At 37.9% G+C, this 24,695-nt stretch overlaps 1 protein-coding gene across 2 annotated transcripts in view; it reads left to right on the forward strand.

Moving 5' to 3' along the window:
- Nucleotides 1–24,695, forward strand: part of RBFOX1 (RNA binding protein, fox-1 homolog (C. elegans) 1) — a 252,679-nt gene that overhangs the window by 122,098 nt on the left and 105,886 nt on the right. For both annotated transcript variants that reach the window (XM_009995497.1, XM_009995496.1), the window contains one exon: nucleotides 1,657–1,899. In XM_009995497.1, the coding sequence (XP_009993799.1) occupies nucleotides 1,657–1,899 (243 nt within the window). The remainder of the gene's footprint in view (nucleotides 1–1,656; nucleotides 1,900–24,695) is intronic.

Genomic DNA, 24,695 nt, shown 5'->3' on the forward strand with positions numbered 1-24,695 from the left:
TTTTCTTCATCTGGATTTTCTGTTTAACAGTGAAAATATTAGGGAAAAGAAACAGAAAGGGATGTTGCCACTTTTCTGTAAGAGGGTATAAGTGCACATTTACGAGAGTTTTTAACCTCCACTGGAATTTCAAGTGGGCAAGTCTCAGTGCAGCATTAACCTTAGAATGATTGTGGATACATGCAAATGAAAATTACTGACTTAACCCTGTCAAAGTAGGTAAATGTCACTGTTTTCATTTTAAAGGGGATTGAATGAAGCAATGTAAGCTACTTGCCCAAGGCCATACACGAGAATATTAGTGAATGTGGAATTAAAATTAGGGAGTGTTTGATTGCTGATATAGTTTTAATTTTTTAGGATACACTGAATGCCTTTTACAAATAAAAATTTTGATTTTTCCCTTCTAAGCCTGCCACATAACAAGGCTTGCTGCTAAAGTGCTAAAGCGTAGGATAATGTCTTTTATTAACTGTTTTGAAATCAGGAAATCAAGGGCTGACAATTACAACAAGCAACATCCCTGCAGTAGTCCTGTACAGGTACTTGTACATGCTTTGGAAGAATGATGAGTATTTTAAAAACTAATTAGTTTTACTCAAACATTCATTTTTGCATTACTTGATATTGAGAGGGACAGTTTTACCTTGTACATCAGCCCATCTCAGTCTGGGATGGTCCCTGCATCAATGGCTTCTAATGCTGTGTCATCTGCAACATCACATTATAGGCACATTTTCATTGGTTTTAAAAGACTGTTCTGTACTTTTCCTGCTCTAGAATTATTGCTATTTGGTGTGAGCAGAGTATTTAGTCAGAAGTCTATGATAAATTAACGTGTCTGTCTTTCCTTATGTCAAACAGAAAGATGGATAAAGAGATAAAGACTTTTGTTTTTAATTGTATAGGCTTATTGTAATATGAAAATGAAATGCTATTGTCTTCAGATGTAAAGCCTTTAAAGTTCTTAAATATATTTATTTTGACAGCCTGCAACATAGAATTGTTCTTTTATGTTAGGATTTTTAACTGATGCATTTTTAGATTGAAAGCTTAATATTTTGATTGGATATCATTATTTTTTTGCATTGATAGTATGCAGTTGCTCAATGCAGCTGCTCAATACAGTGTTCCTCAAAGTACTTCTGAATATCTCTTAGAGCATTATTTAATATAAATGTTTGCAGTATGTGGTCATGTGAACAGTGTGCACCCAAATCCTGCTCTGTGTCTAGGTTATATTCTGCAAATGGTTAGTCAGAATGGGTCACAGCCCACAGGGCAGCCTTACCAGAGCTCTGTATTGGCAGTTGCACCCTGTAGCCTTTGGAATAAACTGTTTTGTCCCTCTTCATTGTTTGAGCCGAAGCATTAGATTTCACTGACCTTTCCCAGTTAAAGTAGTCTAGAATTATGCAGAGAACAGCAGATTCATTTGTCTAATTAGAATAAGACTTCACAGAGTTTGCAAAATGAATTTAATTCAGATAAGATTTTTTTCCTCCAGAAACAACCATTGTGTCCTTTCCAGGCCAGCAACCTTAGCAGAATTCTGTCATTGCTTTCTGCCTCACGTGTGCAGGATCGTTGCCTCTTTTATCTCAAGCCACATTTCTTCTTCCTTTTTTTTTTTTCTTTTTCTTTTGATTTTTACAGGGTAATCAGGAAGCTACAGCACCTCCTGACACAATGGCACAGCCTTATGCCTCAGCCCAGTTTGCTCCACCTCAGAATGGTATCCCTGCAGAATACACAGCCCCACATCCTCATCCAGCTCCAGACTACACAGGCCAAACCACTGTTCCAGAGCACACGTTAAACATGTACCCTCCTGCTCAGACACACTCTGAACAGAGTGCACCTGACACAAATGCACAAACTGTCTCCGGCACAGCCACAGTAAGTCAAGGTTTCATCTATTTCTCAAGCTGTGTGTTTCCAGTTACATCTGTATATATTGATAACATTTATTCTTACGTTACGTGTAGTTTCACACTTCTTTGTGTTAGGATTACTCACCATCTCAAGGTTGACAGTCTGTCAAAGTTTACCCTTGAACTTGGAGAATGTAATTTTGCTGTTTTAGGAGCCTCTTAGTTGTGGAAGCTTTGTAGAACCTGTTTTTTTCTTTTCTGCAGTGTTGGGCAGACAAAATGATTAATAGCAAGCCCATGAATCATATAATAAAGTTGGACTAAGTCCAGTATGGAAAAACATTTCAAAAGAGTCTAAGCATTCTTTTGGAAAAAAAAAAAAAACCAACAACCCAAAACAAACCAGAAAAATTTTGTTATTTCTAATGACCTCTGTATTTTTGACACTTCTGGGTTGTTTTTTATAGCAAAGTTCATTGAATGATACCGTATTGAAATGACTTGTGGAACTATGTGAATGAGTGCTGTGAAGAGCATGTCTGTAGCACTGTTTTCTAGAGAGCTCATTTGTGCAGCCAGTCCTGAAGCTGTGTGTGGATCTGTGTTCAACAGAGCAGAAATGATAGACTTTCCTTCCATTTGATTTATATAAGAAGTTCTGAAGTGTCATGAATTATGCAAGAGACTCTTTGGATAGCCCTACCTTGTAATTTAAGCCACAAATTTCACACATTGCTAGTTTAGTGCTTCTGCCTCAATTCTAGATTGGGACCCAATATATCCAGTGCCAACAGCTGGCAGATTTCTGAGCCATCAGCCACCTGCCTTCCTTGTGTAGGTTCTAGGACAGAACAGGCAGGACACTGCAACTTAAGCACACACTTGAAATGTGTCCACTAGCTGTCCTCATCCATGCTGCAACTATGCCCCATCCCTCAGCTTTCTTCCCCTTCCTCCCCTGGCACCCATCACACCTGAAAAGGGCCATGCAGTAGGGCAGGAAGAAAGGGAAAGTGTGCGCCCTTTAATGACTTGTTCTGAAGATGTATGTTTGTTGTCATGTCACTAATTTCTTTATATGGGTATGAACAAGGAAGCAAAGCAAGAGCAAAAGCACAGAAGAATACTCCTTGCTATTATCATACAGATGTCCTTGTGAATTAGTTACACAGTTTTGTGGTTTATGCTCTAAAATGTTTCAGTCCTTTTGCTTTTGACTTAGGAACTTGTTATTGCTCTGACTGGCCCTTTGCTCTTATGGTGTGAGAAAGTTTAAGTTGAAGAACATCCTGTTTGCCTATATCTCACAGTATTTTTGCAGCTCTAGAGTGTCCCCTTTTTTCATCTCTTTGCTAAGTTAACTTCCTGGTTCTTTCAAACTTATAAAATTTTCTTCCATAATGATTTGATTGTCATGAAACTCTTGTCACATGCCAGAGCAGAAACCCTCAGCTGAATAGAAACTCCTAAAGATTGGATATTGACAAAAAAAAATAAATAAATTTCTTTCCTTCTGCCCCTGTCTCATTCTTTTTATATTCTACTATTTAGCTTGCTCCTTTGCCCACCATTGTTGCACACTGAACAGTCCAGTGATGTCCAGCTCAGCCTTCTTGTATTTTGAAACTCATGGTCTGTTTGCTGTTCAGTTCCAAAGTTAAAGACTTGGTGTTAAAATCAATGGCAAAACACCTCTCGATGCGAGTGGGACAGGAGCTCATCCCTCATTGTTTATTGCTTTCAATTTATTCTGTTTCCTCACCCCTATTTGATTTTTCAGTTTGAAGAAGTGTTAGCCTCTTTATCAGCGCGGCAGGTATGTGTTTTTCCAACCTTTTCCATGGCAAAGGCTGATGAAAAGAAATAATTTGGATTGTCTGCAATGCACTTATCTTCAAGTGCTCTATTCAATCCCAACTCTAGCAAATCCAATTATTCCCTTTAAAGTTCCCTGCTTCTGATATACTAATAGGCTTTATTGTTACTTGTTTTTGTATCCTTTGCTATCTGCTCTTCTTATTTCCTTTTTGCCTTCCTACTATCCAGCTTATATTTTACTTGTCATACACTTTCTCCCTTCTGGTTCCATTTGGAGTGAGTTTCCATCCTCTGAAGGATGACACTTCAATTCCAGTAACCTTTTGTATTTGGGGAATATACTGTAGTTCCCTGCTCTTTTTATTATGGATCCTTTTCTTGCCTTCCTGTTTCCTTTCTCGCAGGGGAATGCACATAACTTTTTTTTGAAGTAGCTCCCATGCTGTTTATAAGGAATTACCTTACTATTGATTTTAGGGTGTTTTTAAAGAAAAGTTATGTTTGATGGGATTTTTTAAAGATAATGTTATATTGAAAGTTGTGGAGTTGTCATCCCTTCCTGGAGAACAATGCATTGAAATTTTTACAAGAAATGTGCATCTAGGGATTTACATTTTCAAAGCAGCCTTGACATTTAACATGTTACCAGCTACTTTTACAAATTTACAGTCAAATATTGTTTGCACAATTTAGTTATGGTTACCTAGATCTAAAATCTGTTATGCTGTGTCTCATTAGCATTACACTTAACACAGTGTAGAGACATTATAAATAGGTATATTTAGATGGATCCCAGGCAGATTTGACGTGGATTTTGTAATGTTAGGAGGGTCCCCCTGTGTACATCTCTCTGTAGGTTTAATAATACATGTTTTCATTATGAAATAGAGCTTCCATAGGTGTGTGTCAACATTGGAACTCATTGTGGTCTTTAATGCTGAAGGAAAAAAAAATAGTTTATCCCTAGTTCCTGCTAGCTTTCTGAATAGTTGATTTCCAGTCTTAAAGAATTTTAAGCAGAATTGATGTGAAGACATAGTGGCATTGTTTGGTAGGTTCCAGTAGTTTTATGCAGCTTCTTTTCAGCAAGCTGTACTACATGCATTTATAAGAAGGATAATCAATTGATCAGTCATTTGCAAAAAAATGCTGCTGTGATTAATGTGGATTAGACAAGCTATTGGAGGCAAGAACAATTTTTGATATTTCTTATTCACATTAATATAGATTTACATGTGAAGCTGGATAGACCACTAAAAATGGATCTTAATATTTTTAACTGTGAAGCTTATAAACTGCAGGGCAGTTATCTAATTTGTGGAACTACTGCCAGAAGTGACTTACCCTCATCCTTGAAGGGCTTAGTCCACGCTGAGGCTAAACACACACCTGCCTCTCTCTGCATGTCCCAGTTTGTTTCCTGTTGTCTGAAAGGATCATACACTGAAGCTAGAGCTCACATTCAGTCTAGTGCAACCTAAACCCTAATAAAGATACAAGTAATACAGATAAAAATAAAAAGGTTCCATGCCACTTCTCTTGAATCTGTTACTGCAACACAGAATGTGATCCTAGCCCAGCTGGAACCTCGGTCAGTGTCCCCATTTCTGCAATTTGAATGAGATTCCAATTGTCAGTTTTATTACAGTTTGCAGTTCTGTGCACAAGAGTGCTATTAATACAGAAAGTCTGTAGGCTTGATTTCCTTATGGGTAGAATCTATGAGCTCTAGTAAAGGTTTTCTGTTTTGTCTTTGGTCATTCAGAGCCTTTTGAAATGGATGTAGGTACTACCAAGCCAAAAAGACATCACTTTAAACCAACTTTGAGTTGGTGTGGAACAGTAATGAACACAAAACATATTGTATTTTTCATGTGCCATGAAAGCAGAAAAATCTGATTGGAAGAGAAGAGATGCTTTTTTTTTTTTTTTTTCTTTTTAAATAAAATGGGAAATTTTATTGAGAACTTAATAAAGGATCTTTTTTTACATCTTGGATTTCACTTTTTATAACAAAACTTGGCACAAACCCTTTCATACCTTCAGCTTCTCCAGGGAGCACACATAGTATCTGAATATAATGCTCTGGGTATCTTTTGTCTTTTGTAGTACTGACTTTCTGTGAACTCTAAACAGGCATTTACTGGCTGAGCATCAACCCTGTCCAAAACCACAACATTTTCCTTACATTTGTCTCTTAATTTAATTCTTGGTTAAGAAAGAACATTTTTTTTGGTTGCTTTTGCTCGAGTTGACAAACAAGCACTTAAAAAATGGCAATTATGGAGTATGAAATGTTCAAATATTGTTAAGATTTTACTTTTCTCTGTGTTATGCTTGACTAATTTAAGTATAACTTAATGGAGATATATTTAACAGTGAAGATGGGGGATTAGAAATTCTCCTGTGCTTCCAAGAAGTGTACTTCCTAATTGTCCTGGCTTTGCTGGGACACAGCCCTAGGCCAGCTGTGGAGGACAGACCATTAGCAGGTTGGACTCAGCTGGGGGCTTAACTCATGTTAACTCAAGCTGTGGGACAGGTGTGTCCCAGGCTATAAACCTCACCCTCTTTAGAAAGGGGAAGGCTTGCTGGGTGCAGGGGATCTTGCTTTTCCTCCTCCAAAGGACTTGGTTGAGTATAACTGTCTACTTTATGTTGCTGCTAGTATTTGTTTTGTTATTTCATTGAATCCATTTTCCTTTCAATCCACGAGTCTCCTTTTCCCAGTTGCCCCTTCTCATCTGGGGAGAGGTTATCAGACGAGGGAGCAACTGCTTTAGTTTAGCCCCAGAATGGGGTATCTTGATAAAATAGTGCAAACCAGTATTAGGTTAAGTGTTGGTCATAAGAGGTGCTTAGATTGTACAGGGATTGCTAATACCATGTTTTTTTATGCTGTGAAACAGAAAATGTACAGAATGAAAGGGAAGTAAATGCTTAGAGACAGGATGATTTAGCTGAAATAATAGGAAATCATCTGCAGGTAATAAAATACTGTCAAAAGTGACTTTGAGTCTTCTCTGAATAATATGGTTTTCATCTTCTTGGATCAATATGTTTGTTTAATCAAGGAAGTAGTCCATATGAGTGTATACATAATCAATACTCATCCAGTACTGGGGTATGTAATTGCTGGTAGACTTTTGGAGTTGCAAAGCACCAAATGTGCTTTTAGTCATTAACAAAGATAGTAAATTACTTCTTTCAATAAGGATGGGTCAATGATAAGTTGGTTACAAAGTTATGGTAACAGTAACATGTCTGATGATTTTGCGGAGTGCATTTGATTGTCTTCTTAAATGATTACATATTTTCAAGGATTTAAAATAAAACACTAGATTATTTTATGAAATATGAAATCACCTTTAACCTGCGTACATGTATATATGCAAATGTTGTACATGTGTAGTTCTGAGAGTAAAATTTGTTCAATTTTTGCCTGAAGTTTTTATTTTCTGAGGTCCAGGTTTGTGCAGTCTTTTGTCATGTAGCAGAGGCCATCTCTTCATCTAGGGATTTGGGAAGTCTTAGTGATATTCTGGACTGAAAAATTATTAACTGTGTTGAACTCGGTTGTTTTAGGGAAGGGAAGATCTCCAGTCTGTTAATTTTATTTATTTATTTTGGTACTGATTTCCTTGTTGTGCTTTTTAATTTGCATAAGGAAACTGTCAGTAGCAAGCATTTGTAGTAAATGCTTTAGCACGTTGTGTAAGCCTGCAGGTGGTTAGGCTGTTACTCCAGTGCTCTGCAGCACAGTTCTATTTTGATTAGCTTTTTTTTCCTGCTCTGTTCTTTATGTAAGTTATTTTTATTTATTTTTTTTCCCCTTTCTTTTCTTCCTGTTGGTTAATTCCTCTTCTCCTTTTCTCCTACTATTTTATTCCTGGCCTGTCCATCTCCTTGGGGTGTGGGATACGTGAGCTGTTTCAAGAAATCCTACATCAGGCTATATCCTACTTGATTTAGTGGTGGCCAGCATTGTTCCTTCAACAGTGTGTCATTGAAGCAGAGATGTTTAAAAAAAAGTTCTCTGTACCTTGCTGGTTCATTGCCTATCTGTGGTTGTGCTTGTTAGCCCTGAGGTAGACATCCCTGGTGTCCAACATCCCAAGTACCTGCATAGTGAGCGGGACACTTCTCGGTGCTGCTGAGCTCAGCTGGTGTTACCCTTGTCTCCAAATATTCTGCCTTTGCCTAGTAGGTTTTCATGGTGCGCCTGGAATGCAGATCTGGGAACTGCCTCTTGTGGCTTGGGAAGAAGTGACTGGTTTGCCCGGGTGTGTAGTTGTGTCTGGGAAGCAGGGCTAGTGGGGAGGCATGTCAGTCATTTACCTCAAGGGCAGCGCTCGCAGGACTGCTCCCCTGCGGAGGAGCTGGGAACCTTTCACCACGAAGCTGCTTTCTTGCAAGTCACATTTCCCCATGGGTTTTTATTTTTTTTCCCTACTGCTATCAGTGACCCAGTTTTTATTCTATTTCACTTCCAATTTTTTTGGTCTCTAGATGTTTGCCACCAGTATGCTAGAGAGTTGATAATGCTTGGACAACTGTTACAGCAGTGTTTATTCATCTAAATCACACCCTGCTGGCATGGGCTATTGTACCAGCATGGCAGGCTATTTCTGTTATCTATTATAATTGGTCCCAAATGCTACTTGAAAAAAAAAGATTTCAAGGAGCTTGTTTCAAGACCCCGGGTGCTTCAGAGCTGCAGAAGCAAGCACCCTGGTCCAGCTCCTACTCTATAGTGAAGAGATCAAAACTGACATCCCAAATAGATCACATAATGCTGTGCTAGTTTGCAGAGGCACAGCAATGACTTGTGATCATAGGCATTATTACTTCTAAGAGGCTTCCTTGCTGAGAGCCCTGCGTGTAAACTTTGTAACTGTGCCCCACGTGTATCTCTTTGCTTATGCCAAGGGAGAGCAGGAACATATTGCTCACTTTAGCAGCTGTATGTCAGTGCATGCTCTCAAATAGATGCTTCTCAAGGATACACCAACTGTTTTTTATGATAACATTTATAAACTGCCTGTTTGTAAACTTAGTTGTTTTGCTTGGTGAGAAGATAACCACCTTTTTTTCCTGTGTTGCTAAATTGACTTAGGCTTTGCTCCAAGCAAATACTTGTCATTTTGTGGGTGGTATCTGGTGTGAGCAGAGCAGCTGTTACATAGCCAGGTGGTTGTGCCACAGCATATCAGCATGTCTGGTGTTCTTCTAAAATCTCAGTAACTGACCCATGTCATTTAGGTAGCACCTCATCTTCATTTTCCTTTTGATTCTCATAGCAAAAAGGGATTTCAAATGTGATATTGATACATAAAATTTAAATCTTCTAGGTTTGTTGTTTTATTTTTTTACTTTTTTTTCTTTTATGTGATTTTTAACTCTCATTTTTGAGTGCTTGAAATCGGTGAAGGAGTAAAGCTGAAGCTCCTTCTCCTCTCAGCCCCCCCATTTCAAAAAAACCCTATCACTCATCTAGGGATAAAGAGAGCAATTACTCTATCATGTCTAGTTTCCTCAAGTAAATTAGCTGAGCACCACTGAATACCCGTCTGCATGTTTATTGTGGGGCAGACTAGTTCTTGGATCACTTGAGCAGGTAATTCCAGTCCACTCTGAGGCAGATTTAATGCACAAATCACTGCAGAGGTCTTTTCAATCACGTTGTCAACCAGAGATGGTCATATTATTCCAACTTGAAAAGTTTATTCTAAAGAGCAGTATCAATTAATTTCTGATGGGCCAAGTTTAATTGACCAATTAAGCAATTTAAGATTTTTTTCCTGTTTCGTCCAGAAAGAGTTAACAATTGTTTGTTTCAGCTTTTTTGAACTTGATATTGTCTCTTGGACTCTTTACTTTTCCATATGAGTTCTTTTACATGTTACATTATTGACTTTTCCTTCTCTCTATGCAGTCAGAGTAGTCATGGCATCCAAATGCTGTAGCTGGGCTTTAGGTTCTGATGTATTGAGAAGAACATTTGTTGAGCATTTTGCCAAATAAACTGAGCATAAATTTCAAAGGGAGTCTTGGTATGATGAAATAGCTAATGATAGCTAATTAAAACTTACTTTATATTTGACCTTCTGCATCTTTGCTTCACAATATTACAGTGATTAGAATAGATTATTACAGGGGAGATTTTTTCTGTTGAAAATTAACTCTCAGTTTCACTAAATACAGGAGTGGCTGTGCTAGGGTAGGTAAGACTAATGATGTTTTTCCTTCTCTTGTAATTGGCATGCAAAAGAGAAGTAACTGTTTGCAACTTTATCAGCAGTTGTCAATTCCTCCCTGCACCAACTGTTTGTCATTGCAATAAAAACTTGTATATTGCCTGGACTACTTTGTCTGTAACTTCTTGGTTAACCAGAAACATCCTTAGGTCCTTGCTTGCAAGAAACTGCCTTTCCATTGGATGGGTCAGAGTGGCCAGGTAGCAAAGGTAAATGGAAAACTAACATAGTTTGTAGTTAAAAGTTATGAAGATAATTTGGTTTGTCTTACTCTTCAACCATGAGGCTGAATTTCTATTCAAGTGACCATCTTTACCAGGGCTACATAAGAGCTAAACTTGCTCTCCTGCCTGACCACATGTGGGTCTCAGTTAAGGATGGCTTAATGGCTGATTACCCCCCAATCCCAATGCTGAAAATATATTTTTCAAATCCTGTTTGTACTCTCAAGTTTCCATTCCTCTCCCACACTCCTCTCTTCAGCTTTCCCACACACCCACCTACCTACCCACAGAATTACTTTAATTAAATGTTACTCATCTGTGGGCTTACTTCCCACTTCTGCCTGCTTAATCTGTTCCCTTTCTAGAGCCAGTATGAAAAAGTGACTTGATTCAAACATCTAACTTTGCTATCCATCAATATTAGAAAGACAGTAGCGAGGGACATTGATCTGCCTTGGCTTAACCTGCCAGCAGTTGAATTAATCTGTAAGTTTGAAGGTGGCTTGTGGTCTACCAGTGATGTGACAGGGTGAAATGCACATCTCAGGCAGCAGACAGAGGACACCACAGGTGTGGTACACAGAACATGAATCTGTCTATTGATGGAACAAAGGACTTCCAAGATGGCCATTGCAGACATCTCAATCTTCCTATATTGACTGATTCTGTAATAAGACTGGTACTGCCTCCCAGCTTCCTTGTACCTTAACAAGTGAGAATGAAGGGCTTCCTGTGCTTGCTTGCTTTGGATTGTAATGGAAATATTTTATTCTCTGCTTTATAAGAGAAAAATAAAACAGCAGAATGCCTTCTGATGCAGTCAGAAGATGGAAGTGTGGTTGCAATCTGCAGCCCTTTTCAGTTTCTTTGTTTTCTTTGTTGCTGTTGTAAAAAGTGCATCAATAGATGTCAACTATTTAAAAAGGATTCACACAAATTCCAGCTGTTCCAGAATAGTATCTAAATATTTTATTTGAAAACAGTATGTGTACCAACACTGCAACACACTACAGCCATGATAACCCAGCTATCCAGAAAGACCTAAGTCTGTCTGTGCTAATTAGTAGTTGCAGATGAAGCTTCTGTAGCAGTAGCTTGAGTTAACAGAAGAACTTTTGGGTTATAAGCACATAATGTGCAACATAAGAAATGTCTACAAAAGTGAAGGGAAACTATGAAAATTTATTATTTTCAAGTTATAATAATAGTGTTTTTTAATAATAATGTATTGTGTTTTGTACTATGTGCATATTGCAAAAAAAAAATATTGCTGCCCTTATTTAGATGGATTTATTGCAAAAAATACAGTTATAAGTTGTTAATTTTCTTAAAATATTTGATACAATTAATCTTAACATGAAATTATATTCAAACAGTTATGTGGTTTTTCACTTTCATCGAGATAAAATTGATGCCTGAAGCCAGAGAGCCTGCTGGTGTGCATAAAGATATCCAGTAGTGGCTACTCTGAGGGTTAGTGAAAATGTTGTTTGGAAGGTAATCTTTAGCATATATTTGTAGTTGCAGCTCTTGGGAACACTGCAAGCCCTACTTGTTGTCAATTTGCTGCAGCTCATGTGCAGACTGGCAGCATGTGGACTTGTGAAATGGCTCACACATGCTGGAAAAGCACTTTCACACCAGCATAAAATGTTGCTATTGGCTTCCTCCTGTCTCCAGACAGCCTTTCCAATTTTAGAATTTTCTTCCTCTAATTTTTCAGGCAGGCTCCCTCTTTTCTTTTTTTCCCCACTGAGTTGAAAGTGTTGCAGATCCATTCCTTTTATCCCTCTGTTCTCTCTCGAAAGAAACTTGCAGCCATTTCCCTTGTTACTTCTCTTTTTGCATGTCCAGCAAAAGGAACTCTCTGAAGATTCTAATGCGTTTTACAGACAAAACATGTTCAATCAAAAGTACTAGTGTCTGAATCATGGATTCTCTTCTGCACTTTCTAATGGAAAGAGCCAAGGTTTTTCTCTTTTTGTTATTATTGATAGAGCAAGACATACTTCTGTGTTCAACACAGGTATGTTTTTTGGGGTCTATCTATTTGTTTTTGAATTATATACTTTCAGGAGGGCAGATTTACTATATCCCATGTGTCTGCCTTAGCTCAGTGCATCTCATTTTTCTGCCTGGAACTCTTATCCAGATGCAATTTGAGGACTTTGGATATTTCCTGGAGTTTTTCAAAGTTCAGATTCCCAAATAGACTGTTACACAGTAGCATACACTCCCTATCTGCTAGATGATATTGTTCATGTTATAATCCTCACTATGCATGTGTAGCAAGGCCTGTCTATAGTAAAAATTAAGTAAAATTAAGTGTGTCAAGTTTCTGACTGGAAAATGTGGTGGCCCTACTGGTCACATATGTCCTGGCCTCCCACTATATAAAATTGCTTTCTACTATCATCAGGTGTTTAATATCTCTATAGACAATCATTTCAAGTAGCAAACTGAATCTAGTCTCAGTATCTCCAGTTTCCTTAATCTAAACATTCATATAATGTGTTGGCTCAAATTTTGAGTAGATTTCTGGTGAATTGATTTACTGATTTGTCATATTTCAGATGTTTATAATGTAGACCTGCTAAGTTTAGAACCAGTTAGATAGCATAATTTAGGAGCCTGGTAGTTTTTTGGTTGAATGTACCATGTCCTTTGCTTGTAATTCTTTTGCCTGCAGTGGGAAGGAAGAAGGGCTTACGTTCCTGAGTATTTAAGTACTCTGATTGTATTGTAATTGTAATATTAAGTATCATCTTTATTACAAGTAAGAGAGACTTTTTGGTACAGCACAGAGTTCCTCATTAATTAAGGCATTCACAGGAAGTTTACTGTATGTATAGCATAGTCATTCCATAGGTATCAGAGTCATCATTCAAGCTTAGGCTAGATTTGAATCTGTTTTACAAGTTACTGTTTATTGAGTATTACAAACTTATTCTGTTCTCCTTCAGAAAGCTGTGTGTCCTCAGGTGCATGTTCATGCTGCTGGGACTGAAAAGAGAAGGAGGAGGCAGGCTGGCGGTGTGTTCATTGAAGTTTTTTTGCCCCTGCAACAAACTATGCATTTACTACAATGAATTGTTCTGGGTTTTACTTTTCAGGTGCAGAAGGGGAATGGACTAGGAAATCCTAGAGATGTAGTGGAAAGTACCTCTTCCCTTGGGGGTGCTTTGTAACTCCTTGCCCTCCTAATCAAAAGCAGCAATAAAATGTGTTATTTGCTCAGCAGTTTTCAGTAAGAGCAGATATTTCATGCCAAATGTTATTTACATTATTTCGAGGTGGGCTCTTTGGTAAAGTGAATAGTGGCCAGGTGATAAATTTGCAGCCCTCACATTTGCTAAAATACCTTTGTACCTTGACCTTCTTCTGATAATAAGGTTGGCGAAAATAGCATCTTAGAGCATATTTAGGCCAATTTTATCACAAAGAGAAAGTGCTATGAGGGCTTGAAGAGGTGGTGGGCTTTGGGTTTTTTTTCTTTGTTTACTTCAGTCCCACCTCCAAAGTCATGAATTCACTGTCCACTCTCCTGTCCATTAAAGGCTGAGTGGGGAATACATAAAATTTCTGAGGCTTATAATGCTGCAGGGATATAACATGAGAGTTCAGTGTTGCACTGTACAAGCTTGTTGGTGCTGATGAATTACCTTGTCACAGAGATGTAACCAATGGTATGAAATCTTATTGTGTTTTTTTTCCTCATAGAGATGTCACAATGACTGAAGGAGGATGTATGACATGCTGTGTTACTGCCTCAGGACCAGAATGTGTTGTCTGCTTTGGAGCAGCTGAGGGACTAAGGGGTTTATATTACCAGCAGCTTGTCAGGGCATGAGGCAATCTGTTGGTGCATTATAGGGCTGCTCTAAGGTGATTCTGAATGCAAGGCAACCCTTCTGTGTTTTTGCTAAAATTGCTGACATTTTGCCAGGTGATGACACCTTAGATGAGGGAAGTTGAATTGCATTTCCTGCCACTCTTATGGAGTAGCACAAAACAATTTGAGATGGAGAGCTGACAAGCTCGTGACCTCAAGTGATAAAGGTATTTAGATTTGGGAGTGGACTGTAAGACTGAGATATTTTGGAATGTGATGCTACTGCTTTAATCTAGTCTGATTATATCTTCCTTGTTGAGTCTAGAGGATGATTCCCTCCAAGCATCTCACAAAGATTGATGTCATCCCTGTGACCATTTTGTGAGATTTTGTTGAATTACAATTCTTGTTTTTTCTACATTTGCAGAGGAAGAACTAGGGTACAAGTAGTTTAAATAACCTGCCAGAGGCAAATCTGTGACAAAACAGATTGCAGCAGCTGGCTGTCTTGAGCCCAAGTGTCTAGACTGAAAGTGAGTCTTTTTTCCTATAACAACAGAATCCTATGGCTGCATTTCATTTGAAACTGGTGTGTGCTTGTGGAGCATTGAGCGTTGAATTGATCACAGCCTGAGCTTGATTTGTATGAATGTTATGTTTCAGGTGTGGGAATCAGAAAAAGGAGTTGGGAAGATACTCCCTAGCTTAGGAAATGTGTGTGGTTTTTCTTAAAAGGCAAAACTCTACTACAGTTTGGTTTAACTTTCAGACATACTATGTGGACTGTGTGAAGCTAACAGCTCTTTGTCGACCTGCACCCACCTTGTGCTCTCTGCTGAAGGTCAGATCATTGTGTGTGGTACCATCTAGAAAGATGGATCTGCTGCTTTGGCATGATTTCCAGCTCTCTTCCACGGAGGAGTCGGATGGAGATGTCAAAGATGGGGCATGAAATGATATGAGGATCATGACTGGTGCCAGGATTGTGGCAAAGGTTAGGTCACAAGGGTCTGAAACTCCCTTAGCATGCTGAATGTGAAGGTGTTCTGCTGTCTTACTTAGCTTTACAAATACAGGAACTTGTAGCTGTCCAGAGAGAGGGAAACTGAAAACTGGCCTTTGTCTCACTAGGTTGTAGAGTTTAACCCCTACATGGCAAAGTCTTGAGACAGCTGCAAGAAGGGTGGCAGAGGATCACAATCTGGACAAAGGATCATGACTGGGGGGGTGGTTCACCTGGCAGCATCTTCTTGGAGGGGAGAGCACTATAGACAGCAAAACACCTCAGCAACTCCTTAATCTAATCCATCTGTAACAAAGTTATTTACTTTGGGGATTTTTTTTTCTGCAGGAAGTGCACTGGGCAAGGCCAGTAGTAATCTAGATCTCAGTATGATTACCTGCAAGCAGGAATCCCTCAGAGGCTGAGACTGACTTCTAGTTTCAACCATTTGACTTCTTACCATCTGCATGTGTGCACATGGTAATAAAGCAGCAGGTACTTTTTTCCCTTCCTGTAGCTTTTTTTCCCTATAGTATCCATTTCCTTTCTTTCTTTTCTTTCTTTTCTTTCTTTCTTTCTTTCTTTCTTTCTTTCTTTCTTTCTTTCTTTCTTTCTTTCTTTCTTTCTTTCTTTCTTTCTTTCTTTCTTTCTTTCTTTCTTTCTTTCTTTCTTTCTTTCTTTCTTTCTTTCTTTCTTTCTTTCTTTCTTTCTTTCTTTCTTTCTTTCTTTCTTTCTTTCTTTCTTTCTTTCTTTCTTTCTTTCTCTTTCTTTCTTTTCTTTCTTTTCTTTCTTTTCTTTCTTTTCTTTCTTTTCTTTCTTTTCTTTCTTTTCTTTCTTTTCTTTCTTTTCTTTCTTTTCTTTCTTTCTTTTTTCTTGTTGTTGTTGTTTTCTTTTTGCCAGCACTCAGGTGCCTGTGGATAGAAGGAAAGTCCCTCACCTTGCTGCATGCCCGATAGAGAGCAAAGACACGGCAGGTTTAGACAGGCATTGCTTCTTTCGGAGATATGCTCATGCAGTGGTGTTTATTAGCCATAAATTTTATGAGACTGTTGAATAAGCTACAATTTTGCCTTCCTCATGGTAGGTTCCAGCACTTCACATTTCACAGTGATTTGCCAGGGAAAATATTTGCAAGCAACGCTGTGTATGTGTAATGGTTGTAGAATACATTAATCAACTGCAGGTTTTTTCTGAAATGTGGCTATGCCTATGGCATGGGGACATGGAACACAGCACCCATGCTGCCTGCATTGCTTTATTTTATGGAGGTTTTTTGTTAGAGAGCATGATATGGAGTTGGAGAATCTGCAACTTCAGAGTTGCAATGATTTTTGTACCAGGAGTACTTCAGTCTGTTGTTTTGCTGCAATGCACTGTTGAATATTGCAGAAAGCATAACAAATATATTTGCTGCTTCTAAAAAATTCTTATTTTAGAAGAAAATTTACATGAGAGAGTTTTCTTCATGTTGGTGTGAGTCACTATCCTTGGAGATAGTCAAGAAACATGTAGATGTGGAACTTTAGGGCATGCTGTAATGGCCAGGATTGTAGGGTGCTGGTTTTTTTAGTGGGTGTTACTTGGTGGAGTGTATGTGGTGTTTGTGTTTGTTTGGGGTTTTATTGCGTGGGGTTTTTTTGGGGGGTGGTGGGTTGGTTTGTGTTTGTGGGCTTTTTTGTGGGTTTTTCTGTGGTAATGGTTGGACTTGGTGATCTCGGAGGTCCTTTCCAACCTTGACTATTCTGTAATTCTGTGTATTTGAGGCATTTGGCAGTTTTGTGGGTAGTCATTTTCATGGATAGTGAAAAAATAGTTCTACTTTGCATTAATGGCTTTGTTAAATATATGGACTGTATACCAAAGGGAGTTTAAATTCAGGCAAAAAGAAATTATAAATGCTCTTAAACAAGGATAGCTAAAATACAGTGCTGTATATGAGCTTTCAGTTTGATAAATACTTACTTATGAGGTCATAAATACTTGAGGTACCAAAGGTTAATGTAGTGTGAAAGGCTGTAAAACACAGCGAGCAACCTGCTAGATCATAATGATGCATTAGTACCTTTCAGTAAGAATGCTACTGGTTATAAAAGCTTTGGGTTGAATTTATTCTGTAATACAAGAATGTAAAGCCACAGTATCTACACTGTGTAGTTGTACTTATCTGTTTTATATTTATTTCTCTTTGGAACAACAACAAAAAAGGCTATCATCTGGTCATAAGTGCCCACTGACTGAAAATTATTAAAACCTCTTTTTGACTAATATAAATTCTGAAGAGCCTATATCATAGGCACTGTCTGTGTACTCAAAGTAAGTAATAAAATAAAGTAATACTTGGTGATTTTTTTTTGCTTTCTGTGTATTAATAAGTTTCCATGAGATAAAGTAAGCAGTAATGCATAAAGGAAACAAAAGTTGTATAAATTCTATAAAGCAGTAATGGAACTCATCTTTGAGAAGAAAGAAATAGTGTGAAATTCATGAAGTGAGCATTTACTGAATGATAAAACTGACTTTATCATAATAAACTACAGTATTTCTCAGTCTTAGAAGTCTTCTGCAGTTTGTAGTTGTCTCCAATATGCTGATGCAGCTAACATTTCTTACTTAATGTCTACCTCTGTGAAGTGTTAATTTTCATGCTTTGGTGATCATTGCTTTTTACTGAAGCAAATTACTTCCTCTTTCTCCTAGATCAGAGCTTATGACAGATTAGGATAATTTTAGTGTAATTAATCTTTTGAGTCAGTTCTTCTCTTTTCAATGAAGTGCCATGTCTTGGCCAGGCTAAATTGAAGCAGTTAATAAAACCTGGAATCAAATAGGAAAAGCTTGTATTTGTAGAACTTGATACTTGCTTTCAGCCTTCTCTGATCTCAGGTTACAAAAAAGTATTTTATGTTCAAATTATTCTCTCAATAAAGTACACCTGTATCTGGAGGCTGGCAGATAGTTTTGAGGAATTAAACAAGCAAGATGTCTACAGGAAAATATTAGATACAGATAGATCCATCTCCCAGTGCAGACACCTGGTTCCTTTTTTATTATGATTTTTAGCTGTTGAAAATCAACACATTCAGTTCTTATTAATATACAATTTAAAAGTTGAGAGTGTCTGGATTGTGCAAATATATTGCTGGTAAGTCTCTCTAGATTATTAGTTTTCGTTTAAGACCATATTTAAATTGGCAAAGAACACTCTGAGCAGTTTCTGCTCTGACGGAATTAGCACAGAATACCTGGGAGAGAACAGAAAATGAAATATGCTTTTTGTAGCATTCTGCAAAGAATGCATTTCCGTGCAAATGTTGTTTTGGGACAATTGGTCAAACTAGAAATCCAAACAACAAAATCCTGGTGGGCCAGTGTATCAGGTTATGGACAAATGACTCATTGTAAGATGCCGCTTTGTATTGCAAAATACAGGATTGGGATGATAGCAAAAAAAAGTATTATATAGTACCAACTCATACTTGTATATTAGGTTATTAGGCTTTTCTGTATCATACTTGTGGGCAGAAACTTTGTTTATTTTGTTAGGAGGCTTTTTCCTATAATATTCTCAGAGTCTGCACTCCATGGAGGCAGCCACAGCTGTTCAGTCCTTCTGATTGACTGGCTGTATATTTCAATAGTGCCTTTTCCTTTTTGAATTAAATATCCTCCTCATGCTACAGTAATAATGGATATTCTTAATAGAATTGCATGGGGGAACTTAATTAACCTTTTCTTCTTCCTTTTTATTTAAAGGAAATTTGGAGAAATCAATGGTGTGGTTTCTAATTTAATGCATGCACCCCACAATGTCTATTAGAGTCTCTTCACACGAGTAAGTCAGGTGAGACAGAACTGCTCATCTTTTGCTTACAATTCATTTTCTTTCAGCTGAAATGTTCACCTGACATTCTAATCGGGGAAGAGTAAGAGTCCTGAGTATGTGTGTTAATAAATATATATTCTTCATGAATATATATAATCTCATAACTGCAGTCATTAAAACATATTGGATGTTTATGCAAATATCTCAAGGAATTTGAATTCATACCTACCACCTTGTGAATCTCATTTCTTAATCTGCTTTTTGTTCATTTTCTAAATAATAACTAAAATGCTTGTGACACTTTCTAACCATTGAGTGGTCAAGAGATGCACAGTGTTCTAGAGCAGATGATCTCTTTACTGAGATGGAAATAAATAAAGATATTTAAAATTATAAGTTACAATTTTAATTGTAAATCCATTTCTAGATCTCTGACAGAGAAATTTTGACAGTGTTTCCTTTAGAAGCAGAGGAAGGGGAGGTGTTACAAAAATAGATGATTCCAAATGTAATGCCATTCAAGCCATATTTCTGTAAGCTGCTCTTTTTCTCTGGATGAAGTCAGTTTAAGTCTTCTCAGTTTATTATATTTCTAAATGAGTTTCACTCCCAGTAGCTGTTAGTTATTGCCATAACTTCCTCTCATATTAGTGTCTAAGTTGTACTCACAAAAATAAGATTCTTAGGTCATCATGAATCAAGTCTGTCTTTATAGATTTAAAAACCCCTGTGATTTTCCCACATTCCTGGAGTATGGTATATACAGTGTAGGCTTGGTAGTTCAAACTGAATGACTAAACCCTATTTTTTTCCCCCTTAAAAGTGGTAAATTCATAAGAGTAAAAAGTAGAATGAAAATTCCATACATAGAAAAGAACAAAAAAGAACCAAGAAATGGTTTGAGTATATTTTAGGTGACAAAATGTTTTTTGTAGCAGCATTGAAGTGAAATGTACTTGTATGTCCCCAAGCAGCTGAAGAAAAAAAATCTGTTTGGCTGAGATTTGATACAATTTAGGGAGACAAGCTTAGTTTTGGAAGCAGGTTTCAAGAAAGAAACCTGGAAAATAGTATCTTTCCCCTTTTTCCAGTTTCAGTCAACTGACCTTTGTAGATGGTTGACTTGAAAGGTTGGGGGGACTTTCTTTTGCAGTGGAGGTTTGAAGTGAAAAACGTGGAGCAATAATTCCTTAAATTTCATGCAAGATTGCTTTGGGATATCAGAAACTGGTATGATTCCCACAGAGGGTGGTGGCTGATAAGCTGACTGTGTGATGGACATCTGGCAATAGTGTTCTTTTGTTAGCTTTGCTTAAGTTATCTTCCTTGTTCCTTTCACTTGAAAGGAAATCAAGCAGACTTCAGTTGTAGTTCAGGAATCTGGTGAGCATTCCAGCTTACAGTTACTAGCATGTGAAACAAAGTGTGTATAGAGGGACTTGCTCTATATCCTTACTCAGGGTCAGGATAAGTGGTGGAAAGGACACGAGATCTGTAAAGAGATTGTGCAAGAGAGGAATAGGGGAATCTTAGACCTGTGAGATGTGAGGGGAAAGCAGGGTAGCTGCGTGCATTGATACACCAAGTGCAGTGTGATTATGCTGAAGTGTCTTCCTGTAGCATATTAATCCTTCCTCTCTGAAAAGTCTCTTGTTTATTTGGGTTATGACCATGAGATGCTAGATGTTGTAGATCAGTGGTGGGAAAAGATGATGTACAGTTGTCATTTGCTGGCAGTGTTTCACACAATGCTTATTCTACTTCCATTTCAAACCAAGGTCTGAAGGCTTGTTTTTTTCTGTGTCTGTTCATGCCAGACTCCCTCACAGATGCATACATATATGTAGCATTAAAAAAATTAACTGAATAATAACCCCATCTGTACTTAGAAAAGGATATACATGGTATTTTAAGAGATAATGTATATTTCAGCAAGATCACATTCCCACTTGGGGAAATGGAAAGAATTGCTTTTTGAGGCGGGAGCTCTTGTGAATAGTTGTCTTTCTAGACAGTTTTCTGCATCACTTGAAGGAATTGATGTCAGATATTGGATCAGGAAAACTATTTGCATTGTTACGTTTGTGAAACCTGGCATTTGAAACAATATTTTTTTCAGAATAAATAGTTTGTGCAGAGAATGCAAGATTGGCCCAGATAATTGCAATAAGCAGCTCAAAGCTGTGGCTGCTATTTTTAGATCTTTTTGGTGTGTGGGTTGTTCCATATAAGTAACAAGTATAAACTGATTCAACTTCCTGAGGTTCTTGTTGGCCTGTCTCTATAGTGTGTTGAGGTCCCCCTGCATGGCATCACAACCCTCTGGTGTATCAGTCACTCCATCCAGTTTTGTTTCATCTGCAAACATTATTACTGGAGTGAGTCCAGTTTCTGAAAAGTCAAGAGAAGGTGAAATTCTTAATACTAGCCAAGGGAGCATCATGGCTGTAACACCCTGTACTGATTCCTGAGGTAGACTATAGATCACAAAACTGAGACTGTTGAGGGCAATGGCTTCTCTGTACAAATGTTAGATGAAAATATGTGTATCTTGAATGAGAAATTTCTGGTGGCGGTGCTTGAGGATCAACAAGGGAAGAGGTCTGTTGGCAAGCTTGTTTTGAGAAATAGGAAAAGATAAGAAACAGCTTTAAACTCTTAGTGCCAACCCTCCTGATTCAAGGTTTGCTCTTAGAGAATGTTGGGGGTTTTGCCATCTTTCCTGAGAACTTAACTTTTAAAGAAAGGAGGGATCAAGGGGATCTGAGTTCTGTTTCCACTTCTTTAATAGATGTTTCCTTAAGCTTGGGTATCTGCAATAAAAGTTGTTGCCCAGTTCATCTGCATTATTGAAGATGTGTAACAAGGAGCATTCGTATGATCAAGCAGATCATATGAACTCGCCATAAGACTAACTTTTACAGCTAGATTTGAATTGGTGATTTAAACCCTTTACAAAATCATTAAGCCATCCAGTATTTTCTCCTCCCCCTCTATTCTGCATTGGTGAGGCCACATCTGGAGTATTGTGTCCAGTTCTGGGCCCCTCAGTTCAAAAAGGACAGGCAACTGCTCGAGAGAGTCCAGTGCAGAGCTACGAAGATGATTAAGGGAGTGGAACATCTCCCTTATGAGGAAAGGCTGAGGGAGCTGGGTCTCTTTAGCTTGGAGAAAAGGAGACTGAGGGGTGACCTCATCAATGTTTACAAATATGTAAGGGGTGAGTGTCAGGGGGACGGAGTTAGGCTTTTCTCGGTGATGACCAGTGATAGGACAAGGGGTAATGGGTGTAAATTGGAGCACAGGAAGTTCAAGGTGAATATCCGAAAAAATTTTTTTACTGTGAGAGTGACAGAGCACTGGAACAGGCTGCCCAGAAAGGTTGTGGAGTCTCCCTCACTGGAGACATTCAAAACCCACCTGGATGAGTTCCTGTGTGATGTACTCTAGGTTACCCTGCAGGGGGGTTGGACTAGATGATCTCTCGAGGTCCCTTCCAGCCCATAAGATTCTATGATTCTATGATTATTATTATATTTTTTTTTTTAAGCGGGCAAGGGGAAGGGAGAAGGGGTATTTTCAAAAACTTTAAATTCTCTTCGACATTAATGAGCAAGCGGTGTTGGATGAGCTTTTGAGGAAAAGGATTAAAAGGTCTGCTTCTGGTTTATTTAAAGCATAATGTTCCTTGAGGTGGATGTCTCTGACTTTGATTGTGCTAGCAGAAAACTTGGTGTTTTCCAGTGACTGTGACAGTGCATCTAGTATTCTGTAACAGGACAGCATCAGAGCACAGCAGGCACAGGCTTGTGTTTCTGTTCCAAATGTTCTGTCTCTTCTGAAATGCTTGCATTTCGTTGCAACCTGCTAAGATGTGAGACTACCAAACATAAGCAATAAGAAAAGTAAATCCAGCTATTTTTTTCTGAAGTGACAGTAAACTAAGTTTGAAAAAATACTGTCCTGTGTAGGAGCTGAACTGCTGTTTATTAGGTTGGTGTATACTTCAGTATAAAAAAAGCAGTGGGATTTAGAAAGTGGCTTTTTGTGACATATAGAACCCTCAAATTCTGCTGTGTTTTGGAGGGTTCAAGAATTGACTCCTCGGGATAAGACATGCAAGTGAGCAAATGGAAAGTCCAGGAATTCAGGAATAGGTGAGGGGTCAAACAGTGAAAAAGCTTTCATCATGCTGTCGCATTTTCTTTGTTTTCATGAGCTTGCACTGTAGCAATCAACCATTCTCTCTCAGCATGAAGCTCTGCTCTCACAAGTTCACTCAGCGGTTGGTTGTGTCAACATGACTCTTACAAAAAGGGACTTCACATGCATGACATAAGTCTAGTTCGGGGGGGAATTCCAGAAACTGAAGTACATTAATTCCAGCTGAGGGTAAACATCACTTTCTAAACAACTCTTTGTATCTAAACCTGCAAGTGTTCCAACTAAAGAACCTTCTTCCCTTTCCTTTCAAGAAAGTAATGTCCTTTGAACCTGTCTAGCATAGTATTTCATTAATGATTTTTCTTTTGGACAAATATTGTTAAATGTCACAGCGTTGTAAGAGATATTTTTGTCCAGATAGAGCCTGTTGCTAGGAAAAAAAAAAAAAAAGAATAAGCTTTATTGCAGCTTTCCAACATTTTATGATGTTGACTTATGAGGGAGAATACTTGCAAGAATTTTTAAGCCAAGAGCAAAATCTCATTCTATTTTATAACAGTGATGCTTCTGCATAAATGAATGACCACAAGCAAAACTACAGTTGCCTTCCTGTGTATTGAGTTCTGTTGTTTTGTGAACAATTTTTTCATATATTAAGGTAATAACTGAGTTGGACAGGAGAACTTGCATAGGAAGAATGAGTGCATTTCCAGTAACCAAGTTACTGCCACAAGCTTTCTATCAGTCACAAAGTTGTGGTCTCAGGAGTGTTGTGTCCTCACTTATTGTCAGTATGTGATTGCCTTTTAAGGTGGAACTTAGAAGGTGTTTTAGAACTTTCATAACTATTAGGCTTCTTTACTTGTCAGCTTTACTAAACATTTCTATATTTCTTCATCTATTTGACACCTCTTCACTTAACCTTTGTGACTTACTGGTACGCAGTTTTAGATGGCAGATATGAGGTTTTGGATTTTTATAACAAATCCTACATGTTTCCCATTACTACTTCTAGCAGAAACATTTCAACTTCTGGTTTATAAAATTTATTTGTATAAATCTGTAGTGCCCAAAGTTCTTCGCTGTGGTTGAAATAAACGATGGTTTCTGAAGTGGCTTAAGGTGAACTAAGGCTGTGCTGCCAAGGAAAGGAATAGGTTTCTCTTACCTGACATCCTCTACATATTTATGGTCCTTTTTTTCACTTGTGAATTGGATCAGATCACACATTAGTTTTATGAAGTGTAAGAACCTGAGTCCCGGCATGGCACCAAAGGCAGGACTTTGTGTCCAATGTGTTGTTGAGGCTATTGTTAATTGTGAAAGCACATCTTCAGAATGATGAGGTTTTTTCAGCACATGAGAGGAAACAAGGTCCATCATGATAAAAATGAGAAATTAACTTAGGATTTAAATGTGCTGAGTAATTTGCGTGCAAAAATGACACGCGTAAGTAATTAGTGCTGAGGACACTGATGGCTTTTTGTTCTTGTAATACTTTGGACTTACCAAACAAGCTTGTGCAGTGTGAAGCTAGAGCTCCCATTCAAATAATAAAAAAACCTTTTAATCTACTCTAATCAAGATTTCTATATTCAGTTTAATGGTATTTTTAAAAATATGCTTTTGTTTCTTGCCTGGCTTGATTTCACATTAGTCTTTCAATAATTGAAACAAAGTTATTTTTAAATGCTTCATTC

This window comes from Chaetura pelagica, unplaced genomic scaffold (assembly GCF_000747805.2).
Source record: "Chaetura pelagica isolate M959 unplaced genomic scaffold, ChaPel_1.0 scaffold124, whole genome shotgun sequence".
Lineage (NCBI taxonomy): Eukaryota > Metazoa > Chordata > Aves > Apodiformes > Apodidae > Chaetura > Chaetura pelagica.